Source organism: Phyllobates terribilis, unplaced genomic scaffold (assembly GCF_046119375.1).
Source record: "Phyllobates terribilis strain yellow unplaced genomic scaffold, ASM4611937v1 Scaffold_3__8_contigs__length_932513732, whole genome shotgun sequence".
NCBI lineage: Eukaryota > Metazoa > Chordata > Amphibia > Anura > Dendrobatidae > Phyllobates > Phyllobates terribilis.
Genome location: NW_027362763.1, coordinates 20,623,191 through 20,647,486, shown reverse-complemented (window position 1 = coordinate 20,647,486; position 24,296 = coordinate 20,623,191). Strand labels below are relative to the sequence as shown.

Genomic DNA, 24,296 nt, shown 5'->3' with positions numbered 1-24,296 from the left:
AAATCGGCTTAATTATCTTATGAAGAGGGTAGATTATATCCGGAAGGATTGAATTTAGCGATTGATATTGTGTGCAGATGAATTATTAATATTTATATTTTTTTGGGGGATAAAAACTGGTTGAGGGGCATACTCAGAATATGCCTCACCAGTTTTTATGTAATATGCTCATTTACCCTCACTTATATATGCATTTTTACATGTATGTATTTGTAAAGCATTGCCGTTAATGTCTGCATCTTGCATCTTCATAGTAAGTTGTAGTTATGGACCTGTAATGCTTTTTTAAGTCCCCTTTGTTATTAAATTGTAATTGTCTTTTTTAATGGTGATTAAGGGGTTAAGTACCAAATTCTCCCTTGGCACCTCCCATTGAGTTCCCTTGCTTTATGTATAAAAGTGCCTGTTTCTGCCATTTTCCCAGAACTCCACCTGATGAAGGCATCAGATCGCTGCAGAAACGCGTTGTGGGCATTAGAACTTCAATAAAGAGGTTTGTTTTATCCTTTTCCAGCGCCTTATCCAGTTTCTAGCGCCACACTGACCACTTCAATTTGCACACTATTCACTTTTCCCTTGGGAGTTGTGGCTGGAGGCTGCAGAGAACTGGATACAATTTCAGCTGCAGGACCTGTAGGACCTGCGACGATGTCATCACCCACGTGATCCCACCCGGAATCACATGATTGGAAGCTCCATCTGCAAATCCAGAGGAGACACTGAAGGCATTGTGGCAGCGCTATCAGCGCCAGTAGTTGTTTAACCTGGGTTGTGCGGTCTGCACAACCCACTCAGGTGAGCAGACCACTGTATCTGCACGTATATTCTACTTCCATACAGGTTCACACAAGCACTGCGCTTTTCCACCCCACCCCCTTTTTTATCTATCTAGAACATTTGACACACCTGTAACAGATGGTCCCGCCAATAACTCCTCATATAATATGATGGTCCACCTCGACCAACACCCTATATAGAATGTTGGATCCCCCAACAGCCACCCCATATACTATGATGGTGTTCCCAAGAGCACCCCAAATAGAATGAGGATTCCCCCACAGCCTCGTATACAGTATGATGGTTCCCCAACAGCCCACTATATAGTTCGACAACTTTAGAATACCCCTTTAAGATTATGGATGAGGTGAGAGAAGACCAGGCATTCCAGGAGAAGAGGGGAGATGGGTCTATAATTAGCAGGAGAAAAAGGATGAAGACATTTTGTTTTAGTATTAACCCCTTTCCAACCCTTGCCGTATTAGTACGCACATTTGCGTACCCCAGGTTCAGTGAGGGCTGCTGCGCTGAGCCCTCACTGAAACGAGCACATGTCAGCTGATTCTTACAGCTGACATGTGCCCGCAACAGCCGCGGGTGGAATCGTGATCCACCCGCGGCTGTTAACATGTTAAATGCCGCTGTCAATCTCCGACAGCGGCATTTAACGCACGCTTCCGGGTTGCGCCTCATAAGCCCCGCCCATCGGCGACCCCGTCACGTGATCGCGGGTCACCGATGGGTGGGCATGACAACCCAGGGTCTGCAGCAGACGCCTGTGGTTGTCATGATCTGGTCGCTATGAGCGCCACCTAGTGGTCGGCGCTCATAGCACAGGACCATTTCGGCTGCATGCAGGGGATCTGCTCATCCCCTGTATGTAGCAGAGACGATCAGACAACTGCTGCTTCTAGTCTCCTATGTAGACTATTGAAGCATGCAGTAAGTGAAAAAAAAATGTTTTTAAAAAAATATAAAAGTTTAAATCACCCCCCTTTCGCCCCATTCAAAATAAAATATATATAAAAAAAACCCACATACACATATTTGGTATCGCCGCGTTCAGAATCGCCCCATCTATCAATATAAAAAAAGAATTAATCTGATCGGTAAACGGTGTAACGAGAAAAACATTCTAAACGCCAGAATTACGTTTTTTGGTCGCCGCAAAATTGCAATAAAATGCAATAAAGGGCGATCAAAACATCGAATCTACCCCAAAATGTTATCAATAAAAACGTCAGCCCGGCGCGCAAAAAATAAGCCCTCACCCAGCCCCAGATCACGAAAAATGGAGACGCTACAGGTCTCGGAAAATGGCGCTATTTATTTTTGTTTTTTTTACCAAATTTTGGAATTTTTTTTCACCACTTAAATATAAAATAACCTATACATGTTTGGTGTCTACGAACTCGTAATGACCTGGAGAATAAGAATGGCAGGTTAGTTTTAGCATTCAGTGAACGTGGTAAAAAAAATAAATAAAAAACAACTGTGGTATTGCACTTTTTTTGCAATTTTACCACACTTGTAATTTTTTTCCCGTTTTCCTGTACAAGATATAGTAAAACTAGTAATGGCATTGAAAAGTACAACTTGTCCCGCAAAAAATAAGCCCTCACACGGCCATATTGTCCAAAAAATAAAAACGCTATGGCTCCGGGAACAAGGGGAGCAAAAAACGAAAAAGCAAAAACGACAAAACCCAAGGTTGCGAAGGGGTTAAGGTAATGACAGAGGAAAGGAAACGAGAGAGAACTGAAGACGGCTGGGACGGAGGAAGAGGGAATAGCCAGTGGTGAAGATAGTGGGGCGAGGAGAAAGGACAAGCAGGAGGGACAGAAGTGAAGCTCCTGGGGATGGGAAGGATCGGAACTCCTCGGGGAAGGTAAAAAATTGTCGCTCCTCAGGGGAGGTGAAGGATCGTCATTCCTCAGGGTGGGGAGAGAGACATCAGCGCTCCTTGGGTTGAGGGATGGATTGGTATTCCTCGGTGAGAGATCAGCGCTCCATGGGGTGGGGGGGTGAACACTCCTTGGCTCACAGGAAAAGTAAGTGGTAGCTGAAAAGAGGCAGTGCTCCTTGGGGAAAGGGAGACAAATTGGTGCTCCTCGTAGCGGAGGGTCAGCACTCTTCAGGGCAGGGGGAATAGAGAGAGAGGTGCTCCTTGGGGGCATGGGAGGAAGAGGGAGCAGCGGGAATTAGTGTTCATTGAGGCGGCAGATGTCAGCACTCCTCAAGATGGGGGGTGAGGGAGTGGTGCTACTTGGGATGGCGGAAAGGGAATGGTGGTCCTCGTGGCCATGGATCAGCGCTCCTCATAGCGGAGAATAAGCGCTACTCGGGGTGGCGGGAATAGGGTGCGGTGGTCCTCGGGGCAGAGAGGTCAGTATTCCTTGAGGCTGGGGGAGTGGGAGCGGTGCTCCTTGGGGCAGGGAGAGAATCAGTGCTCCTCGTGGTGGGCGGTCAGCGCTCATTGGGGCGGAAGAGGGATCGGTGTTTCAAGTGTCAGAGATCGGTGCTCCTCATGGGGGGGGTCAATGCTTGTTGGGGTGGTGATAGAGGCAGCAGCATTCCATGGGGGGGCGGAGAGACTGACGCTTTGTGAGGTGGGGGAGGGATCGGCGCTCCTCGGGGCGAGGAGAGAGGGATTGACGCTTTGTGAGGTGGGGGAGGGATCGGCGCTCCTCTGGGCGAGGAAAGAGGGGTCGGCGCTCTTCGGGGCGGGGAGAGAAGGATCGGCGCTCCTCGGGGGGGATCAGAGGGGCAGTTTGGTCGTTGCTCCTAGGGGCGGGGAGAGAGGGATCGGCGCTCCTAGGGGCGGGGAGAGAGTGATCGGCGCTTCTCGGGGCGGGAACGGAGGGGTCGGTGCTCCACGGGGCGGGAACGGAGGGGGCCGGGAGGGGTCAGCGCTCTTCGGGGTGGGGACAGAGGGGTCGGCGCTCCTTGGGGGAGGGGTCGGCGCTCCTTTGGGAGGGGGGTAGGCGCTCCTCGGGGCGAGGGGTCGGCGCTCTTCGGGGCGGGGAGAGAGGGATCAGTGCTTCTCGGGGCGGGGACGGAGGGGTCGGTGCTCCACGGGGCGGGGACAGAGGGGGCCCGGAGGGGTCAGCGCTCTTCGGGGTGGGGACAGAGGGGTCGGCGCTCCTTGGGGGAGGGGACAGCACTCCTCGGGGGGGGAGGTCGGCGCTCCTTTGGGGGGGGACAGGGGGGTCGGCGCGCCTCGGGGCGAGGGGTCGGCGCTCTTCGGGGCGGGGAGAGAGGGATCGGCGCTCTTCGGGGCGGGATCAAAGGGGCAGTTGGGTCGGCACTCCTCGGGGCGGGGAGAGAGGGATCGGCGCTCCTAGGGGCGGGGAGAGAGGGATTGGCGCTTCTCGGGGCTTGGCGCTCTTCGGGGTGGGGACAGCGCTCCTCAGGGGGAGAGAGAGGGGTCGGCACTCCTTGGGGGGGGGGACAGGGGGGTCGGCGCTCCTGGGGAGGGAGGGCGCTCCTCAGGGGGGGGAGAGAGGGGTCGGCGCTCCTCGGGGAGGGAAGATAGGGGTCGGCGCTCCTCGGGGCAGGGACAGGGGTCGGCGCTCCTCGGGGAGGGAAGATAGGGGTCGGCGCTCCTCGGGGCAGGGACAGGGGTCGGCGCTCCTCGGGGAGGGAAGATAGGGGTCGGCGCTCCTCGGGGAGGGAAGATAGGGGTCGGCGCTCATCGGGGCAGGGACAGGGGTCGGCGCTCCTTGGGGAGGGGAGAGAGGGTCGGGCGCTCCTCGGGGCGGGGACAGGGGTCGGCGCTCCTCGGGGAGGGAAGAGAGTGTCGGGCGCTCCTCGCGGCGGGGACAGGGGTCGGCGCTCCTTGGGGAGGGGAGAGAGGGTCGGGCGCTCCTCGGGGCGGGGACAGGGGTCGGCGCTCCTTGGGGAGGGGAGAGAGGGTTGGGCGCTCCTCGGGGCGGGGACAGGGGTCGGTGCTCCTCGGGGAGGTAAGAGAGTGTAGGGCGCTCCTTGGGGCGGGGACAGGGGTCGGCGCTCCTTGGGGAGGGGAGAGAGGGTCGGGCGCTCCTCGGGGCGGGGACAGGGGTCGGCGCTCCTTGGGGAGGGGAGAGAGGGTCGGGCGCTCCTCGGGGCGGGGACAGGGGTCGGCGCTCCTTGGGGAGGGAAGAGAGTGTCGGGCGCTCCTCGGGGCGGGGACAGGGGTCGGCGCTCCTTGGGGAGGGGAGAGAGGGTCGGGCGCTCCTCGGGGCGGGGACAGGGATCGGTGCTCCTTGGGGAGGGGAGAGAGGGTCGGGCGCTCCTCGGGGCGGGGACAGGGGTCGGCGCTCCTCGGGGAGGGGAGAGAGGGGTCGGGCGCTCCTCGGGGCGGGGACAGGGGTCGGCGCTCCTCGGGGAGGGGAGAGAGGGGTCAGGCGCTCCTCGGGGCGGGGACAGGGGTCGGTGCTCCTTGGGGAGGGGAGAGAAGGTCGGGCGCTCCTCGGGGCGGGGACAGGGGTCGGTGCTCCTCGGGGAGGGGAGAGGGTCGGGTGCTCCTCGGGGCGGGGACAGGGGTCGGCGCTCCTTGGGGAGAGAGGGTCGGGCGCTCCTCGGGGCGGGGACAGGGGTCGGTGCTCCTTGGGGAGGGGAGAGAGGGTCGGGCGCTCCTCGGGGCGGGGACAGGGGTTGGCGCTCCTTGGGGAGAGAGGGTCGGGCGCTCCTCGGGGCGGGGACAGGGGTCGGTGCTCCTTGGGGAGGGGAGAGAGGGTCGGGCGCTCCTCGGGGCGGGGACAGGGGTTGGCGCTCCTCAGGGAGGGGAGAGAGGGTCGGGCGCTCCTCGGGGCGGGGACAGGGGTCGGCGCTCCTCGGGGCGGGGACAGGGGTCGGCGCTCCTCGGGGAGGGGAGAGAGGGGTCGGGTGCTCCTCGGGGAGGGGAGAGAGGGGTCGGGCGCTCCTCGGGGCGGGGACAGGGGTTGGCGCTCCTCGGGGAGGGGAGAGAGGGTCGGGCGCTCCTCGGGGCGGGGACAGGGGTCGGCGCTCCTTGGGGAGGGGAGAGAGGGTCGGGCGCTCCTCGGGGCGGGGACAGGGGTTGGTGCTCCTCGGGGCGGGGACAGGGGTCGGCGCTCCTTGGGGAGAGGGTCGGGCGCTCCTCGGGGCGGGGACAGGGGTCGGCGCTCCTCGGGGCGGGGAGAGAGGGGTCGGGCGCTCCTCGGGGCGGGGACAGGGGTCGGCGCTCCTCGGGGCGGGGAGAGAGGGGTCGGGCGCTCCTCGGGGCGGGGACAGGGGTCGGCGCTCCTTGGGGAGAGAGGGTCGGGCGCTCCTCGGGGCGGGGACAGGGGTCGGCGCTCCTCGGGGCGGGGAGAGAGGGGTCGGGCGCTCCTCGGGGCAGGGAGAGAGGGGTCGGGCGCTCCTCGGGGCGGGGACAGGGGTCGGCGCTCCTCGGGGCGGGGAGAGAGGGGTCGGGCGCTCCTCGGGGCGGGGACAGGGGTCGGGCGCTCCTTGGGGAGGGGAGAGAGGGGTCGGGCGCTCCTCGGGGCGGGGACAGGGGTCGGCGCTCCTCGGGGAGGGGAGAGAGGGTCGGGCGCTCCTCGGGGCGGGGAGAGAGGGGTCGGGCGCTCCTTGGGGCGGGGAGAGAGGGGTCGGGCGCTCCTTGGGGAGGGGAGAGAGGGTCGGGCGCTCCTCGGGGCGGGGACAGGGGTCGGCGCTCCTCGGGGCGGGGAGAGAGGGGTCGGGCGCTCCTCGGGGCAGGGAGAGAGGGGTCGGGCGCTCCTCGGGGCAGGGAGAGAGGGGTCGGGCGCTCCTCGGGGCGGGGAGAGAGGGGTCGGGCGCTCCTTGGGGAGGGGAGAGAGGGGTCGGGCGCTCCTCGGGGCGGGGACAGGGGTCGGCGCTCCTCGGGGAGGGGAGAGAGGGTCGGGCGCTCCTCGGGGCGGGGAGAGAGGGGTCGGGCGCTCCTTGGGGAGGGGAGAGAGGGTCGGGCGCTCCTTGGGGAGGGGAGAGAGGGGTCGGGCGCTCCTCGGGGCGGGGACAGGGGTCGGCGCTCCTCGGGGCGGGGAGAGAGGGGTCGGGCGCTCCTCGGGGCGGGGACAGGGGTCGGCGCTCCTCGGGGCGGGGAGAGAGGGGTCGGGCGCTCCTCGGGGCGGGGACAGGGGTCGGGCGCTCCTTGGGGAGGGGAGAGAGGGGTCGGACGCTCCTCGGGGCGGGGACAGGGGTCGGCGCTCCTCGGGGAGGGGAGAGAGGGTCGGGCGCTCCTCGGGGCGGGGAGAGAGGGGTCGGGCGCTCCTTGGGGAGGGGAGAGAGGGGTCGGGCGCTCCTCGGGGCGGGGACAGGGGTCGGCGCTCCTCGGGGAGGGGAGAGAGGGTCGGGCGCTCCTCGGGGCGGGGAGAGAGGGGTCGGGCGCTCCTTTGGGAGGGGAGAGAGGGTCGGGCGCTCCTCGGGGCGGGGAGAGAGGGGTCGGGCGCTCCTTGGGGAGGGGAGAGAGGGTCGGGCGCTCCTTGGGGAGGGGAGAGAGGGGTCGGGCGCTCCTCGGGGCGGGGACAGGGGTCGGCGCTCCTCGGGGAGGGGAGAGAGGGTCGGGCGCTCCTCGGGGCGGGGAGAGAGGGTCGGGCGCTCCTCGGGGCGGGGAGAGAGGGGTCGGGCGCTCCTTGGGGAGGGGAGAGAGGGGTCGGGCGCTCCTCGGGGCGGGGACAGGGGTCGGCGCTCCTCGGGGAGGGGAGAGAGGGTCGGGCGCTCCTCGGGGCGGGGAGAGAGGGTCGGGCGCTCCTTGGGGAGGGGAGAGAGGGTCGGGCGCTCCTCGGGGCGGGGAGAGAGGGGTCGGGCGCTCCTTGGGGCGGAGCTGTGAGATCAGTGGTCGGTTGATTAGGGCTGAGGATCAGATCAGGGAGCGCAGAGAGACAGATGAGACCGGAGAGCGCGGACATCACGGACTTATTCAGCGATGATCAGCAGAGCCACAGCGAACGTGTGAGAGAACTACAACTCCCAGCATGCCCGGGGCTCACAGGTTTCCACGGCAACCGCCGCCATACAACCGCTCCTGCACATAGTCTCTTCCACTGAGCTCCGCCCTTCATGATCACATGGTCCTATATCGCCACCTCTCTGCTGAGCTCCGCCCCTCCTGGTGACGTGCCGGTGACGTCATCACAGGTCCTCCAGCTGTTGCAGTGCGGTAGGTGCAGGCTGTTGTCTCTGGTGTCAGCCGATGTACGGTGTGAGGTGATGGGCGGCGCATGGACACATTTGTTGCTGTTCCTCCATGTCGCAGCCTCGGACCCCATTATGAAGATGAGTTTACAGCTTTCTGTGTTGCAAAACTTTTCCTCTCAGCTGAGACAAATGGGCGGGGAAGAGACGCTGCAAAGCGATAGCCCCCCCGTCCAAACCCCTACTTCGTATCCGCCCTGCCCTCGTGTCCGCTCGCCCTACCGTCCGCCCCGCCCTCGTGTCCGCTCGCCCTACCGTCCGCTCCGCCCTCGCGTCCGCCCCGCCCGTCCGTTCCGCCCTGGTGTCCGCTCCGCCCGTCCGTTCCGCCCTGGTGTCCGCTCCGCCCGTCCGTTCCGCCCTGGTGTCCGCTCCGCCCGTCCGTTCCGCCCTGGTGTCCGCTCCGCCCTGTCCGTTCCGCCCTGGTGTCCGCTCTGCCCGTCCGCTCCGCTCTGCCCGTCCGCTCCGCCCGTCCGTTCGTCTGCTCCGCCCGTCCGTTCCGCCCTGGTGTCCGCTCCGCCCGTCCGTTCCGCCCTGGTGTCCGCTCCGCCCTCGTGTCCGCTCCGCTCGCCCTACCATCCGCTCCGCCCTCGTGTCCTCTCCTCCCTCGTGTCCTCTCCGCCCTCGTGTCCGCTCCGCCCTTCCGTTCCGCCCTCGTGTCCGCTCCGCCCTTCCGTTCAGCCCTCGTGTCCGCTTCGCCCTTCCGTTCCGCCCTCGTGTCCGCTTCGCCCTTCCGTTCCGCCCTCGTGTCCGCTTCGCCCTTCCGTTCCGCCCTCGTGTCCGCTTCGCCCTTCCGTTCCGCCCTCGTGTCCGCTTCGCCCTTCCGTTCCGCCCTCGTGTCCGCTTCGCCCTTCCGTTCCGCCCTCGTGTCCGCTTCGCCCTTCCGTTCCGCCCTCGTGTCCGCTTCGCCCTTCCGTTCCGCCCTCGTGTCCTCTTCGCCCTTCCGTTCTGTCCTCGCGTCCGCTCCGCCCCGTCCTCGTGTCCGCTCCGCCCCGTCCTCGTGTCCGCTCCGCCCCGTCCTCGTGTCCGCTCCGCCCCGTCCTCGTGTCCGCTCCGCCCCGTCCTCGTGTCCGCCCCGCCCCGTCCTCGTGTCCGCCCCGCCCTCGTGTCCGCTCTGCCCGTCCGTTCCGCCCTCGTGTCCGCTCTGCCCGTCCGTTCCGCCCTCGTGTCCGCTCTGCCCGTCCGTTCCGCCCTCGTGTCCGCTCTGCCCGTCCGTTCCGCCCTCGTGTCCGCTCTGCCCGTCCGTTCCGCCCTCGTGTCCGCTCTGCCCGTCCGTTCCGCCCTCGTGTCCGCTCTGCCCGTCCGTTCCGCCCTCGTGTCCGCTCCGCCCTCGTGTCCGCTCCGCCCTCGTATCCTCTCCACTCTGCCCTCGTGTCTGCTGCTCCGCCCTCGTATCCGCTCCACCCTCGTATCCTCTCCACTCTGCCCTCGTGTCCGCTCGCCCTCTTGTCCGCCTCGCCCGTCCGTTCCGCCCTCCCGTCCGCTCCGTTCCACCCTCCCATCCGCTCCGTTCCACCCTCCCATCCGCTCCGTTCCGCCCTCTTGTCTGCTCTGCTCCGTCCTCTCCACTGCGCCCTGGTGTCATCTCCGTCCTCGTGTCTGCTCCGCTCCACCCTCCCGTCCGCTCCGCCCTCCCGTCCTCTCCGCTGTGCCCTGGTGTCCGCTCCATCCTCGTTTCTGCTGCTCTGCCCTCCTGTCCGCTCCACCCCCCCATGTTTACTCCGTCCTCTTGTCTGCTCTGCCCTCGTGTTTGCTCCGTGTTTGGGGGAGAAGTGGAGGCGAAGATACCTGCCAACGGTGCACAGCGTGTGTCAGGGGGAGAAGTGGAGGAGAGGTTACCTGCCAACGGTGCACGGTGTGTGTCAGGGGGAGAAGAGGAGGAGAGGATACCTGCCAACGGTGCACAGCGTGTGTCGGGGAGAAGAGGAGAGGTTACCTGCCAATGGTGCACAGTTTGTGTCAGGGGGAGGAGAGGTTACCTGCCAACGGTGCACAGTGTGTGTCGGGGAGGAGAGGTTACCTGCCAATGGTGCACAGCATGTGTCAGGGGGAGGAGAGGAGGAGAGGTTACCTGCCAATGGTGCACAGCGTGTGTCAGGGGGAGGAGAGGAGGAGAGGTTACCTGCCAATGGTGTACAGCGTGTGTCAGGGGGAGGAGAGGTTACCTGCCAATGGTGTACAGCGTGTGTCAGGGGGAGGAGAGGTTACCTGCCAATGGTGCGCAGCGTGTGTCAGGGGGAGAAGTGGCGTATGGTATCCATGAGGATGGACTCCTCTTCTTCATGTGCTATAGCAGCAGCTATAGTTTTATGGACCATTCATTTTATTTATGACGTTTATGGCAATTCCCTTATATAATGGCAGCTGTGTGTAGTCCACCTGCAGTCTCTGATCCAGGTAATCTAGTTTTGGTTTGCATTTCTGCAGAACACTTAATAGGCCTGCCGTGAAACGAGACATCCCTGAACATAGTTTGCAGTCGCATTCGGGAACCCTGGGGCGCACCAGTTTCGTAGCACTACTACCCACATCACAGCCTTTGAACTATGCACAAGGGAATGTTCCAGGGCAGCTATCATGGGAAATGGGCAGCATGGGAGGCAAATCTTTGCTCATACCTGCCATACTTCTGACTCTGACCGTACGGCAGCCACTTTGCCCATTCGTTCTGTTCGTGTGAGGGGGTCAGGATCTGAAAGACCTGCACTGTTTTGAGGTCAACGGTCACGGAGTCCAGTGCGATGAAAGTCTCCTCTGTTAAAAAGGGCTTCCCGCACCTTCGGTCACTGGGTTTCCTGGAGTAGCCGCAACTGCCATGGTCGCTATTACTTTTAGAGCTATTCGTGCTGCTTCCTTAGCTGCCTGGTCGGCCAAGGCAATCTCTACAGCAAGGGGAATTTGTTTCCACGCGTGTCACATTGACACGTTGACTGAGGCTGTCCTTCAGGACAGGGTGAGCGTTGCGAGTAGCTGCTCTACCACCTGCACATTCTTTATGGGTTTGAGGTCAGGAAATTACAAATTCGTCAAAGTCACGTGCGACCATGAAAGAACATCTCAAGTCCAAAAACACATGAATCTCTTTACCTTTTCCCAGATTACACGCTGCAGCGAGCGCCTCCAGCTCAGCCTCTGGTGTAGAGCCACTGGAGGAGAGCGGTTCATGTATCACTGCCTTACCATTGTGGACTACTGCATACCCGGTGATGAACCATCCTCAATCACTGTCCCGAGCTCTGGAACCATATGCAAAATACTCCGCAGAGGGGTTAGTGAGGCGACATCAGTGATATCTAACAAACCCTATGTGTCTGCCTCCATTAACGTCTGGAACTTTATTGGTCCTTCCCTCCTTCTCCTCTTCTCTCATTTCTAAACCCACAGGCAACAAGGTGATTAGATTTAGAACAGTATAACATCTGATACTTATGTGGGGAATTGTGAGGAGGGAAACTTCACATTTAGTTAGATTGGTTTCCTATTATGGGGTCAGGGTATTTGTTGTTGGCTTTGCGGGACACCTGGCCGAAAAATGCCCCTTCTGCCCACAAGACCAACACTCTACATTGCTGTAGTCTCTATTTCCTCTTTGGCGGTTATTTTCCCCTCTCCCTTTTAGGCTGCACGGGAGCCAGGTTAACCCTTTTCTTTACCATGTTCCCTAATTCAAGTCCCCATGCTAGCTCCTTTAGGTCAACCCATTACATAGTGTGCCACTCACTCAGGGTAACTGGTGCGGCCCACGGTCTGGATCCTAGGTCTACGGCCATTCATAAGACTCTGCAATAAGTCAGTGATCCTGATCCTCATTATGTTCTTACCAAAGATCCAACCATGCTTGTTCTAACTGAGGCAGATTCTCACACTGACTGACCTTTGTCCTGTATTATAGTCTTCAACATATAAACATACAGGGGCATCTCACAAAATTAGAATACCATTAAAAAGTGAATTTATTTCAGTTCTTCAATACAAAAAGTGAAGCTCCTGTATTCTATAGAGTCATTACACACAGGGGGATCTATTATATAGAGTCATTACACACAGAGGGATCTATTATATAGAGTCATTACACACAGAGGGATCTATTATATAGAGTCATTACACACAGGGGGATCTATTATATAGAGTCATTACACACAGAGGGATCTATTATATAGAGTCATTACACGCAGAGGGATCTATTATATAGAGTCATTACACGCAGAGGGATCTATTATATAGAGTCATTACACGCAGAGGGATCTATTATATAGAGTCATTACACGCAGAGGGATCTATTATATAGAGTCATTACACACAGAGGGATCTATTATATAGAGTCATTACACACAGAGGGATCTATTATATAGAGTCATTACACACAGAGGGATCTATTATATAGAGTCATTACACACAGAGGGATCTATTATATAGAGTCATTACACACAGAGGGATCTATTATATAGAGTCATTACACACAGAGGGATCTATTATATAGAGTCATTACACACAGAGGGATCTATTATATAGAGTCATTACACACAGTGATCTATTCTATAGTCATTACAGAGGGATCTATTATATAGAGTCATTACACACAGAGGGATCTATTATATAGTCATTACACACAGAGGGATCTATTATATAGAGTCATTACACACAGAGGGATCTATTATATAGAGTCATTACACACAGAGCGATCTATTATATAGAGTCATTACACACAGAGGGATCTATTATATAGAGTCATTACACACAGAGGGATCTATTATATAGAGTCATTACACACAGAGGGATCTATTATATAGAGTCATTACACACAGTGATCTATTCTATAGTCATTACAGAGGGATCTATTATATAGAGTCATTACACACAGAGGGATCTATTATATAGTCATTACACAGAGGGATCTATTATATAGTCATTACACACAGAGGGATCTATTATATAGAGTCATTACACACAGAGGGATCTATTATATAGAGTCATTACACACAGAGGGATCTATTATATAGTCATTACACACAGAGGGATCTATTATATAGAGTCATTACACGCAGAGGGATCTATTATATAGAGTCATTACACGCAGAGGGATCTATTATATAGAGTCATTACACGCAGAGGGATCTATTATATAGAGTCATTACATGCAGAGGGATCTATTATATAAAGTCATTACACGCAGAGGGATCTATTATATAGAGTCATTACACGCAGAGGGATCTATTATATAGAGTCATTACACGCAGAGTGATCTATTATATAGTCATTACACACAGAGGGATCTATTATATAGAGCAATTACACACAGAGTGATCTATTATATAGAGTCATTACACGCAGAGGGATCTATTATATAGAGTCATTACACACAGAGGGATCTATTTCACGTGTTTATTTCTGTTAATGTTGATGATTATGGCTTACAGCCAATGAAAACACAAAAGTCATTATCTCAGTAAATTAGAATACTTTATAACAGCTTGAAAAATGTTTATAAAATCTGAAATGTCCTACTGAAATGTCTGTTCAGTAAATGCCTCAATACTTGGTCGGGCTCCTTGTGCATCAATTACTGCATCAATGCGGCAATGTGGCATGGAGGCGATCAGCCTGTGGCATGGAGGGATCAGCCTGTGGTCCTGCTGAGGTGTTATGGAAGCCCAGGTGGCTTTGATAGCCGCCTTCAGCTCGTCTGCATTGTTGGGTCTGGTGTCTCTCATCTTCCTCTTGACAATACCCCATAGATTCTCTATAATAGATTCTCTATGGGGTTAAGGTCAGGTGAGTTCGCTGCCAATCAAGCACAGTGATACTGTTGTGTGTAAACCAGGTATTGGTACTTTTGGCCGTGTGAACAGGGGCCAAGTCCTGCTGGAGAATGACATTTCCATCTCCAGAAAGCTTGTCGGCAGAGGGAAGCATGAAGTGCTGTAAAATGTCCTGGTAGACGGCGGCGCTGACTTGGGTCTTGATAAAACCCAGTGGACCTACACCAGCAGATGACATGGCTCCCCAAACCATCACTGATTGTGGAAACTTCACACTAGACCTCAGCAGCTTGGATTGTGGCCTCTCCACTCTTCCTCCAGACTCTGGGACCTTGTGGAGTGTGCCAATGACTGCCTTCTGGACATCTGTCAAGTCAGCAGTCTTCCCCATGATTGTGGAGCCTACTGAAACAGACTAAGGGACCTTTTTAAACGCTTAAGAAGCCTTTGCAGGTGTTTTTTGTTAGTTATTCTAATTTACTGAGTGTCAGGCAAAATGTATTTTTGTCCTAGTTTTAAAAATGTTGAAAGGACAGCCAGAGATGTCTTAAATCTCCGCCTCCTGTTCACTTGGAAGGGACCTCCATAGAACTCTACTCTTGCTTCCCCCAAACAAGGAATTTTTATAACCGCCATAAACCTCAGCCCAGAGCAAGCATACTGGTCTACACTGGATTTCCCCTCCAAAGTCCTATTGTGTAACTGTACAAACTTGTAATGTCGAGTTTAATACCGCACTTGACTGTCACAAACACATGGACCACATTTTTGGGATGCTCACCTTTTTCCAGTTATGATGGTGTATCTTTCATAACTGAGAAACCACCAGAAACCTAGGAAATGGGTTCTGAGCTTCTGAACGTCATAGAAATATCATATTTGATATCAATCTTCGTGAATATTGGTGACGGCAAACATGATGTATCCATCTTGGATGTGGGGCCCCCCCATAACAAGATATGGAAGATGAAGAATTTTTATGTCTTGTGCAGCTGGGTGGGTTCACAAAACCGAGCCCCTGTGTGAGGTAAACAATATGGGTGTGTCCTAGTGTTTTGCCTCCTTACTAAAAACCAGAACGTTCATGGTGGCTGATTGCAACCCAGGGACGTCAGGCGCAAGCACTCCTCGCTGCGTGGAGGAATCACACCTCTTTTGCACAAGGAAAGACTAGAAGCAATGGGATGAAACTAAATGGGAGGAGACACAGATTAGATATTAGAAAAAACTTTTTGACAGTTAGGGTGATTAATGAGTGGAACAGGCTGCCACGAGAGGTGGTGAGTTCCCCTTCAATGGACGTCTTCAAACAGAGGCTGGACAGACATCTGTCTGAGATGATTTAGTGAATCCTGCTTTGAGCAGGGGGTTGGACCAGATGACCCAGGAGGTCCCTTCCAACCCTACCATTCTATGATTCTATGATTCTAATTTCCAGGGAGCCGTCCCTCCCACAGAATCTGAGACCATCACCTCGTGCGCAGGTTTTGCTATTATTTACCCCTTTTATTTTAATAACTGTTTTATGTATATATGTAAATTGTCTCTTTTATAATATCTTGTATATCTTTTGTAAACACTGCCAACTTTCGAGAGTAAATTATTATTATTTACCAGCTTCGTTCTTCTTGTCCTATGTCGAGCAAACACGTTTCTCACCCGCTAATTCACGTTACCTAACGGGTACCCGATCCACCTGTTAAGAGATCGGTGGTGGCAGCATACGGTGTATTTATGTGATATTGTGGTTGAGGGTGGATGGATTGAGGTATGTATACGTTCCTGGAAGGAACTGGTGGTATATATACGTCCTGTCACATCACGTGCCACAATAGTCGACATAAATGAGAGCAGCTGCGCCCTGTTGCTTATCCTCAGTCAATACCGTGTTTGACCAGCTGGATAAGGGGGCGCCAGAGGGCTGCAAGGTCTGACCAAGTTTTCCTGACACTGAGATAATGACTTGTGTGTTTTCATTGGCTGTAAGCCATAATCATCAACATTAACAGAAATAAACACGTGAAATAGATCACTGTGTGTAATGACTCTATATAATATAGGCGCTTCACTTTTTGTAATAAATTAACTTTTTGATACTATTCTAATTTTGTAAGAAGCACCATGAACTTGTTTTTTATACTGTTCTGCCTGTGCCAATGTTGCATCCTCTGCACCAACTTCCTACCTGAATCTACTCTATTCTTGATGGCCGGTTCCTGCTCTATCTGGATGACTTCCACAAGTAAGGGGTCACTCCCTTTTTGTACAATGACTGAGATCAGATCATGCCATGTGGCTCGATATGCCTCTGTAAAGGACATATTGATACTCATGCTAGAGAAACTCCATTTTGTCTGCTCGCTTTAAAATCATGTTATTATCACTCCTTGCATAACATACATTCTTTCTTTCTCTTCCCATAGAACTTATCTCACACTAACCTTTTCTCAAGAGAACATTTTGTCAGACACTCTGTTATCTAACTTGTTTAGGCCAGGTTTGACCTTGTAAAATTTCCATAGTGCTTCAAACTAACAATGATAATATGACCATATATGTGTTTCCGTAATAATTGTACTCACATCAGTTAGCCTATAGTATTGTAGTATGGCTGTAGAGTTGATTGGCTATTTGATATACTCAAAACAATATAAAATGCTAAGCAAAATAAACGGGATCAGAGATTCTTTGAATCCTCCCAATACAGAACATTGTTTCCGTTTGGTTTTCTGTGGATTGCAATCAACATAATAATTTGACACTCACTAGGTCACCCGTGAAGGGTTATTGCCCTCCCTTAACAGTTGGTGCCTTGACTCGGATGTAATTATTAAATGCAGCTTGTATTGTAGGTCCCCCAATACGACATATCTCTGCAGCTAGCCCCCACCAATGCTGCAGTTTCGCATTTGCTGCGTGCACAATGATCCCAACTTACTGTTGTGGTATACTCCCCATGCCTATTCTCAGTATAGTGCAGAAATTTGAAGGACTATTCAGTAAAACAGACACCACTTCCTGATACTCGTGTCCATGTTCTATTTCCCCAGTTTGGGAGAGGGTGAATAGGGAAGAGTTCAGAGGACCCTGGGTCTCTCTGAATGGAGTATGGACCATGGCAGGGGCAGGTGGGGGTAGTGGTTTATAATACCCCCCCTGTCCACGTTAAGTAATGGGCAGGTAGGTGCTACAACACCGTGTTTACGTGCTCCACAATTATAGCACGTCTTGCGCCATCCTGAATTAGTGACCCAACACATTACAGAGCCAACCGTCTGGGTTATATGATGGTGGCTGGCTCTCAGTGGGAAGTGCAGGGTATAAATTGCTCAGTTTCCGGATTCAGGGGCTGGGGTACTGCTTCATTTGTGGGAGATGCTTCTTTAGGGGCTTTAGATTTGTATTGTGGACACATAAGTACTTCCTCCTGTACTTTTTTAACATATCCTTCATCACAAATCTCATGTGCCACTTTCCTAAACTTCTCAGCGTCTTCCAACAATCCACAGTCAACTAATCTACCCTTTTGCTGCCGGACGCCTTCATCCCACAACACAGGCTGAAGCCTCCTCCCCTCCTCAGGAAAATTTCATGATATTCATCACATCCTCCCCCTCCTGCAGGGGAGACAAAATTCTTTCTGCTCCACGGCCACAGTCAACTAATCACTACTGCCTCTTCATAACCAACAAAGATTCTTAATTCTTGTGCACAGCGGAGTCTGGACAGAGCTCCCAGCTGTTCCACTGCTACCTGCTAACTGCTACCTGCTAACTGCTCCGGACACTCGATATATGTATATCTACTTGCGTGTCCTACTAACTAACAATGTCCAGTCTTTTCTAAGAATCTTTGTTGGAAGTTAAAGGGAAGATTCACACAATATTCACTTGTCAATCCGAGGTGATACTGTTTTGAAGTTAAATAATATCAGACCCCTAATGGGACTTCACCCCTTATAGTCTCACCTTTGACTACATCCAACCAGGACGTCCGGAGATACTGCAAACATTCACACACCACGTGGAAACCACGCCAAACGGTCAGTGTCACTAGTAAAGAACTTGTGCACTTACCGTGGCTTTTTGTGGGGGATGATCAGTCCCAATTCCAGTTGGGGAGGCTGAAAGCAAGTCTCTCTTTGTGGACGTCCAGAGGTGGAGGGGCATCCCTGGTTAGGGATCCGAGTCACGGCACTAACTGTTAAGGGAGGCAAATAACCCTTCACGGTTGACCTAGTGAGTGTCAAATTATTATGTTGATTGCAATCCACAGAAAACCAAACGGAAACAATGTTCTGTATTGGGAGGATTCAAAGAATCTCTGATCCCGTTTATTTTGCTTAGCATGGAGATCAGCAAGTGTATTACCTCTTGCTTCAGAGGCATCTGGCTGGTCGGGTACGAGCTTTTACCTTTACGACAGCCAACTGTCTTGGTAGTTGCACCACTTCCATCAATTGTCTGACACTTTCAGCATTTTTCACAGGAGAACCTGCAGTCAGAGCTTTGAGCTCTGCTTCCTGTGCTGACATACTGGGAGGTAAGACTGCAGCCTCTACCAATGTATCTTCAGTTGTGACAGGATATCCAGTATGAAACCTGCCAGAGGTGTCAGCATATCTGGATCCATCCGTATATAACTTAAGTTCTGGGTCATCCAAGGGTACTTCCCCCACTAGAACAAGTGGAGTTGACTCCGCAGTAATTTGTTCCAGACAATCATGCGTGGAGCCTCTTTCCCCTCTCCTTCAGGTGCTGGTAGCAGGGTAGCTGGGTTGATGGTGGTGCACTGATGTAATTTCAAATTTTCTGGCAACATCAACGAACACTGCAACCGCAGGTGTCTTTGTGTGGACAGATGTTTAGATTGCTGTGTGGCGTGAACCGCTCGTACACAGCTGGGGGAGAGATGCGCTGGGTAATAACCGACTTGCCCTCCCTTAACACCTCCTGGATGCCTTGGAGGTGCATTCTAAATTTTAAGGGGGGGCGTTGGTTTAAGGGTCTGGAAGCTTGGTAGCAAGTTCAATGAGCTCACTGGGGGACCAAGGCTTTTGCAGGATAGACTTGGGGTGGGACCGATAATTTGTGCCCATCTACTACTCTTGGGGATAGAAATTGCAGGTGGGTGGTGGTCCTCATAGGGAATTGGAAACTCTTGGTGGGTCTCCTGGACAGGGGGCCATACAATAATTTGCTTTAGGCGGGTTTTGTTGGCTGCAGTGCCTGCAGGTCCATTCTGTGTGGCCTGTATAAGGGGGAGAGGAAGAAGAGGATACAAGGGGTTTATACTTCAGGTTTTCACAAATGCAAACATTTTTATACCATAGGGTACTACCTTATCTTGAAGGATTCCTCTGTTATAGACAATCACACCACAGGAATCCTATTATGATAGTAACAAGTTTTCCTTCACCATATACGAAGGAACACACCTCTTAGAACTAATGGGATCCCTTATCAATCACAGACCGTAGTCCCTTATGGGTCACTCACAAATCATTCAGTCCCACATTCAAGAAACCTCATAGTTAACAACAGTATAATTCCAGACTTACAGTCATATAGACAATGAAGACAACTTATCACAATCTTCCAACTCTTGAAATATACAGAACTGTGCAACTTCCTGACCAGATTTGGTGGACAAGTTTGGTTTTTCGTCACTTCATTCAATGTTCATTCAATTATTAGCTATACATCTAAAGGCATGTTAAAATATATAATAGAGAATAATTATCTTATAACTGTATTATATCAATGATAGACACACATTCAAATACAAACAAATATTTAATAGCAATGCTTTTGTAGGACCTCTATGTACCTTTCTTGGACCACCAGAAGAACACTGACATTTCAGTAACAAGAGATGTTACTCACCATGGTTTTTATTCAGTGGTTTCTAGGGAGATCTTCACAGTCGGGTCCAATTAACCATCCTGGGTTTCAGGCAGCATGTATTGTCGTAGAAACACCTCTTTAAGGAAAGCTTTAAGACAGACAAAAGGTGTCTTACACATTTTCCTGGTGTTGATCATGTCAAGGTGGTGATTGATCGGAGACAAGAACATACACAGCCAGTATCTGTCAGTATACAAGGCTTGTCTGGTCTCAGGTACAGAGGTTTTATTACACCCACATGAAAATGGCCACATACATTACCTAGAAAGGATAAGTCATTTTTAGGAACAATGGCCGTAAATCATAGATTCTGCTAGCTTCCCCCAAGAACTTTCTAAAACCAGCTCTTTAATACCAAAAGTTTTAAACAAAGCAAACACTGTCTCTTGTTGCCTTCATGAGCAAGACCTCTAAATCTAATACAAAACACAAAGTTGTTAAAACTCTATATATATATATAGAGAGAGAGATATAGATATATATAACTATAAATTGTTTGAATGATAATCAAAGGAAGGTATAAAATATTAACGATAACAGTACAAATCCTAATTATTATTCCTTATCTTTTTTCATGAGCCAAAAAAGCAAATCTCCCCCAGCAATGAGCTGTGATGGCGACGTGTCTGTGTGTCATCAATCGCTTGTCCTTATATATAGATGTGAGCAACATTCATGTGTGTCTTGTGTTACTTATTATAAGGATTCGTCATGATTAGAGTGATATTACAGGTGTATGATGTTATGTGTCAATGTTTTCCACTGCATTTCTGAGTAATCACCATAAAGATTCTGAGAACGTGAATCTCTCAATGTCTTCTGTACTAATGATGGTGCCCCTCTGTGATCTCCAGCCTCTACTCCTATCAAAAAAACACTGCAGGACTAAAGCCCCCAGATCATACAGTGTTCTCTCCTGAACGACCGAACAAGGATGGATGGAGACAAGAAAGAGATTACAATTAGAATAATGGACCTCGCCTTAGAGATCATCTCCCTGCTGAGTGGAGAGGTAAACATTTCTATTATCTGCTGAGCGGAGAGGTAAACTCTTCTATATTTCTATCATCTGCTAAGTGGAGAGGTAAACTCTTCTATATTTCTATCATTATCTGCTGAGTGGAGAGGTAAACTCTTCTATATTTCTATTATTATCTGCTGAGTGAAGAGGTAAACTCTTCTATATTTCTATTATCTGCTGAATGGAGAGGTAAACTCTTCTATATTTCTATTATCTGCTGAGCGGAGAGGTAAACTCTTCTATATTTCTATTATCTGCTGAGCGGAGAGGTAAACTCTTCTATATTTCTATTATTATCTGCTGAGTGAAGAGGTAAACTCTTCTATATTTCTATTATCTGCTGAGCGGAGAGGTAAACTCTTCTATATTTCTATTATCTGCTGAGCGGAGAGGTAAACTCTTCTATATTTCTATTATCTGCTGAGTGGAGAGGTAAACTCTTCTATATTTCTATTATCTGCTGAGTGGAGAGGTAAACTCTTCTATATTTCTATTATCTGCTGAGTGGAGAGGTAAACTCTTCTGTATTTCTATTATCTGCTGAGTGGAGAGGTAAACTCTTCTATATTTCTATTATCTGCTGAGTGGAGAGGTAAACTCTTCTATATTTCTATTATCTACTGTGTGGAGAGGTAAACTCTTCTATATTTCTATTATCTGCTGAGTGGAGAGGTAAACTCTTCTATATTACTATTATCTGCTGAGCAATTCCTAAGTAACAACACTGGCAATCCCTCAGTGGCAGAGTCGAGCATATATAGCAGAGAGGAGTGGCCAACTCTGAACAGCTTACAAAATCCAGGTAGGAAAGCTCCAGGAGATCAGCTGAATTGATTAACCATCACACTGCTAGCAAAGAAAAAAATTCAGTGTTTAATTAGATGGTGAAGCAGTTGTAATGAGTGCAGGAGTTCGTGTAATCAGACGCAGCAATCTTCTGGCCCCTTTCTGTCACGATATTCCCGTGAAACTAGTCTATAAAATTATTTAGACTTTCTATTCTTTATCTGTCAAGTTAATGGAGAGAACATCAGAAACTTCCATCCAAACATGAATCAAATAAATATATTAGAAGAAAATGATACTTTTTGTACATTGTTGACAGATATCGGATTAATTACAACCCCCTCATTTCCAATCACTGGACAGCAATAACTTCATAACCCACAATCGATGGGAAAAAAATGACTGCTAAGAATTCCACTCCTACGGTGTAAAACAATTTATAAAAATTTCACTAACCCAAATATGTTTCAGTTACAAGTGAACATCCCTAATAAAAAGGAGAAAGGCTGTCCCCAACAATCCCCAGAAGTGGTGTGACTAATGAAGCGACTGATCACATCCTTAAAGGTAAACGAGCAGAAAAGCAACGAGGACAATTCAGGGATACAAAGAATCCCGACTCTACGCTCCATAACCACATACAACATGCGCACCCCAAATCTGCAGCAATCTTCAAGAAAAAATGGCCAATCCTCAAAGACATCTCCTTCGTAGAGAAGTCATGAAAAAAAGAAATCCTTCAATCCCCTTCAGTGCGGCATCAGCAATAAAATATTCTCTCTCCCATTGTGCCCAAACGAGGGAGAGCAGAATGCAAAATGCCAGGAACATCGAACCTCTGTAAGATTTCCCCGTAAAACCGTCCTTCATGTGCCGGTCGGATGATGTCCTCTACGTGCCAATGATCGAGGGCCAATGTGGTGCCCAGTGCAGCCGGAGAAGAACATTGAAGTCACAGAACTCCAACACGCAGGTTTCATTTTGGAGGATTCATTCTTCCATTCCTCTCTTCCAAGCACCAGGACCCTTTGTTTTCTGCTGGTACGGCCATATTGGAAATCACTGTTTATAATGTGAAGTATTGAAAAGCGGTGACTCCAATTGCTGGACATGAACGCCATTGTAATAATGTGTCTGGACTTCATGGGGTTCGTTCTGTAATAATCACCTGACAGATTCCTCCTGTCACTGCGATTGTCAACTCCAAACTTAGACACTTTTTGAATATTTTAGTGGTGAAAAAAGCGTTAATTAGTAAAGCAGATAATTTGTGACGGAGGCAGTTTATGGTTTAATGTGTCATTATCTGGCCAGGTGCAAGACAGGAATTAATGCAAAGTGGCATGAAGAAAGAATTATAATTATGCCTCTAAAATGTTGCTTTAGCCCCAAACTTTTTCACTTTTACAAGAAATAGCACAAGAAGATGGCTCCACAATTTGTTACCCAGTTTCTTCTGAGCGCGGCGATACCCCACGTGTGCTCAGTCTGTCTGGGGTCACTGCTCGGAAGGGAAGGAACAACATTACAATTTTGGAACACAAATTTGGCTGAAATAGATAGCGTGTGACATGTCGCATTCGCGGGTCCCCTAAGTTGCCTAAACAGCAGAAACCCCCCCCACAACTGACTACATTTTGGAAACTCCACCCCGCAAGGATTTTATTCAGGGATATAGTGAGCTTTTTGAACACAAAGGTGCTACACAGAATTTCATAACATTTTTTTAATCACATGTTTTTTATTGATTTTTCTAAAGATTTTCACAAAGGTAAAAAAAACAACAACAACCAGACGAACATTGGAGGAACCCAGCTCTCCACCCCCCGACCTTAAGAAGCATTAAACATGAGTGATTTCTACATCTCTGCTCTGCAAAACCAGCAGAATTAGATGAAGAAATATTTGAGCATAGTAACAGTAGTCAATCCGATTACATATCACTTGTGGAAGTACTAATCACATTTTTATTAATTTTCAAAGAAGTTTAATTTGAGGCATTATATAAAGTAAGTCACAGCAAGCCGAGGCGAAATCTCCTCCGTTCCCTAGATGTCAAACCAGAGCCATCAATCCATAGACCCCATATCTAGTCAAATTTTGAGATCGCATCTCTTTTTAGGTATATGCCTTTTTCCAAATTTACTAGCCAGTTTATCAGTAAATTCTGATATCATAGGCTCCTGATCTGCCATCCATTTTTGGGCTATCAATTTTCTTGCCATATATAACATACGTGCCGCCGCAATTTTGCCGTACTCCTCACTAGTTAGATCTTCAACATATCCCAATATGATGTGTCCTGTATACCTGGTGCATCACATATACAGTACAGACCAAAAGTTTGGACACACCTTCTCATTTAAAGATTTTTCTGTATTTTCATGACTATGAAAATTGTACATTCACACTGAAGGCATCAAAACTATGAATTAACACATGTGGAATTATATACTTAACAATAAAGTGTGAAACAACTGAAAATATGTCTTATATTCTAGGTTCTTCAAAGTAGCCACCTTTTGCTTTGATGACTGCTTTGCACACTCTTGGCATTCTCTTGATGAGCTTCAAGAGGTAGTCACCGGAAATGGTTTTCACTTTCAGGTGTGCCCTGTCGAGTTTAATAAGTGGGATTTCTTGCCTTATAAATGGGGTTGGGACCATCAGTTGTGTTGTGCAGAAGTCAGGTGGCTACACAGCTGATAGTCCTATTGAATAGACTGTTAGAATTTGTATTATGGCAAGAAAAAAGCAGTTAAGTAAAGAAAAACGAGTGGCCATCATTACTTTAAGAAATGAAGGTCAGTCAGTCCGAAAAATTGGGCAAGCTTTGAAAGTGTCCCCAAGTGCAGTTGCAAAAACCGTCAAGCGCTACAAAGAAGCTGGCTCACATGA

At 51.0% G+C, this 24,296-nt stretch overlaps 1 protein-coding gene across 5 annotated transcripts in view; it reads left to right on the top strand.

Annotated features, from left to right (window-relative positions):
* The first annotated feature begins 682 nt into the window (after positions 1–682).
* Positions 683–24,296, top strand: part of LOC141258698 (uncharacterized) — a 134,839-nt gene continuing 111,225 nt past the window's right edge. The window contains exons 1-2 of one of the 5 annotated variants that reach the window (XM_073673713.1): positions 683–795; positions 20,446–20,603. In XM_073673713.1, coding sequence (XP_073529814.1) covers positions 20,526–20,603 — 78 coding nt within the window. In that variant the 5' untranslated portion in view covers positions 683–795; positions 20,446–20,525. Of the gene's footprint in view, positions 796–7,538; positions 7,895–9,479; positions 10,324–18,207; positions 18,228–20,036; positions 20,254–20,445; positions 20,604–24,296 lie in introns of those variants that run through there. The other 4 variants (XM_073673711.1, XM_073673714.1, XM_073673715.1 and 1 more) reach the window with 4 other exon arrangements.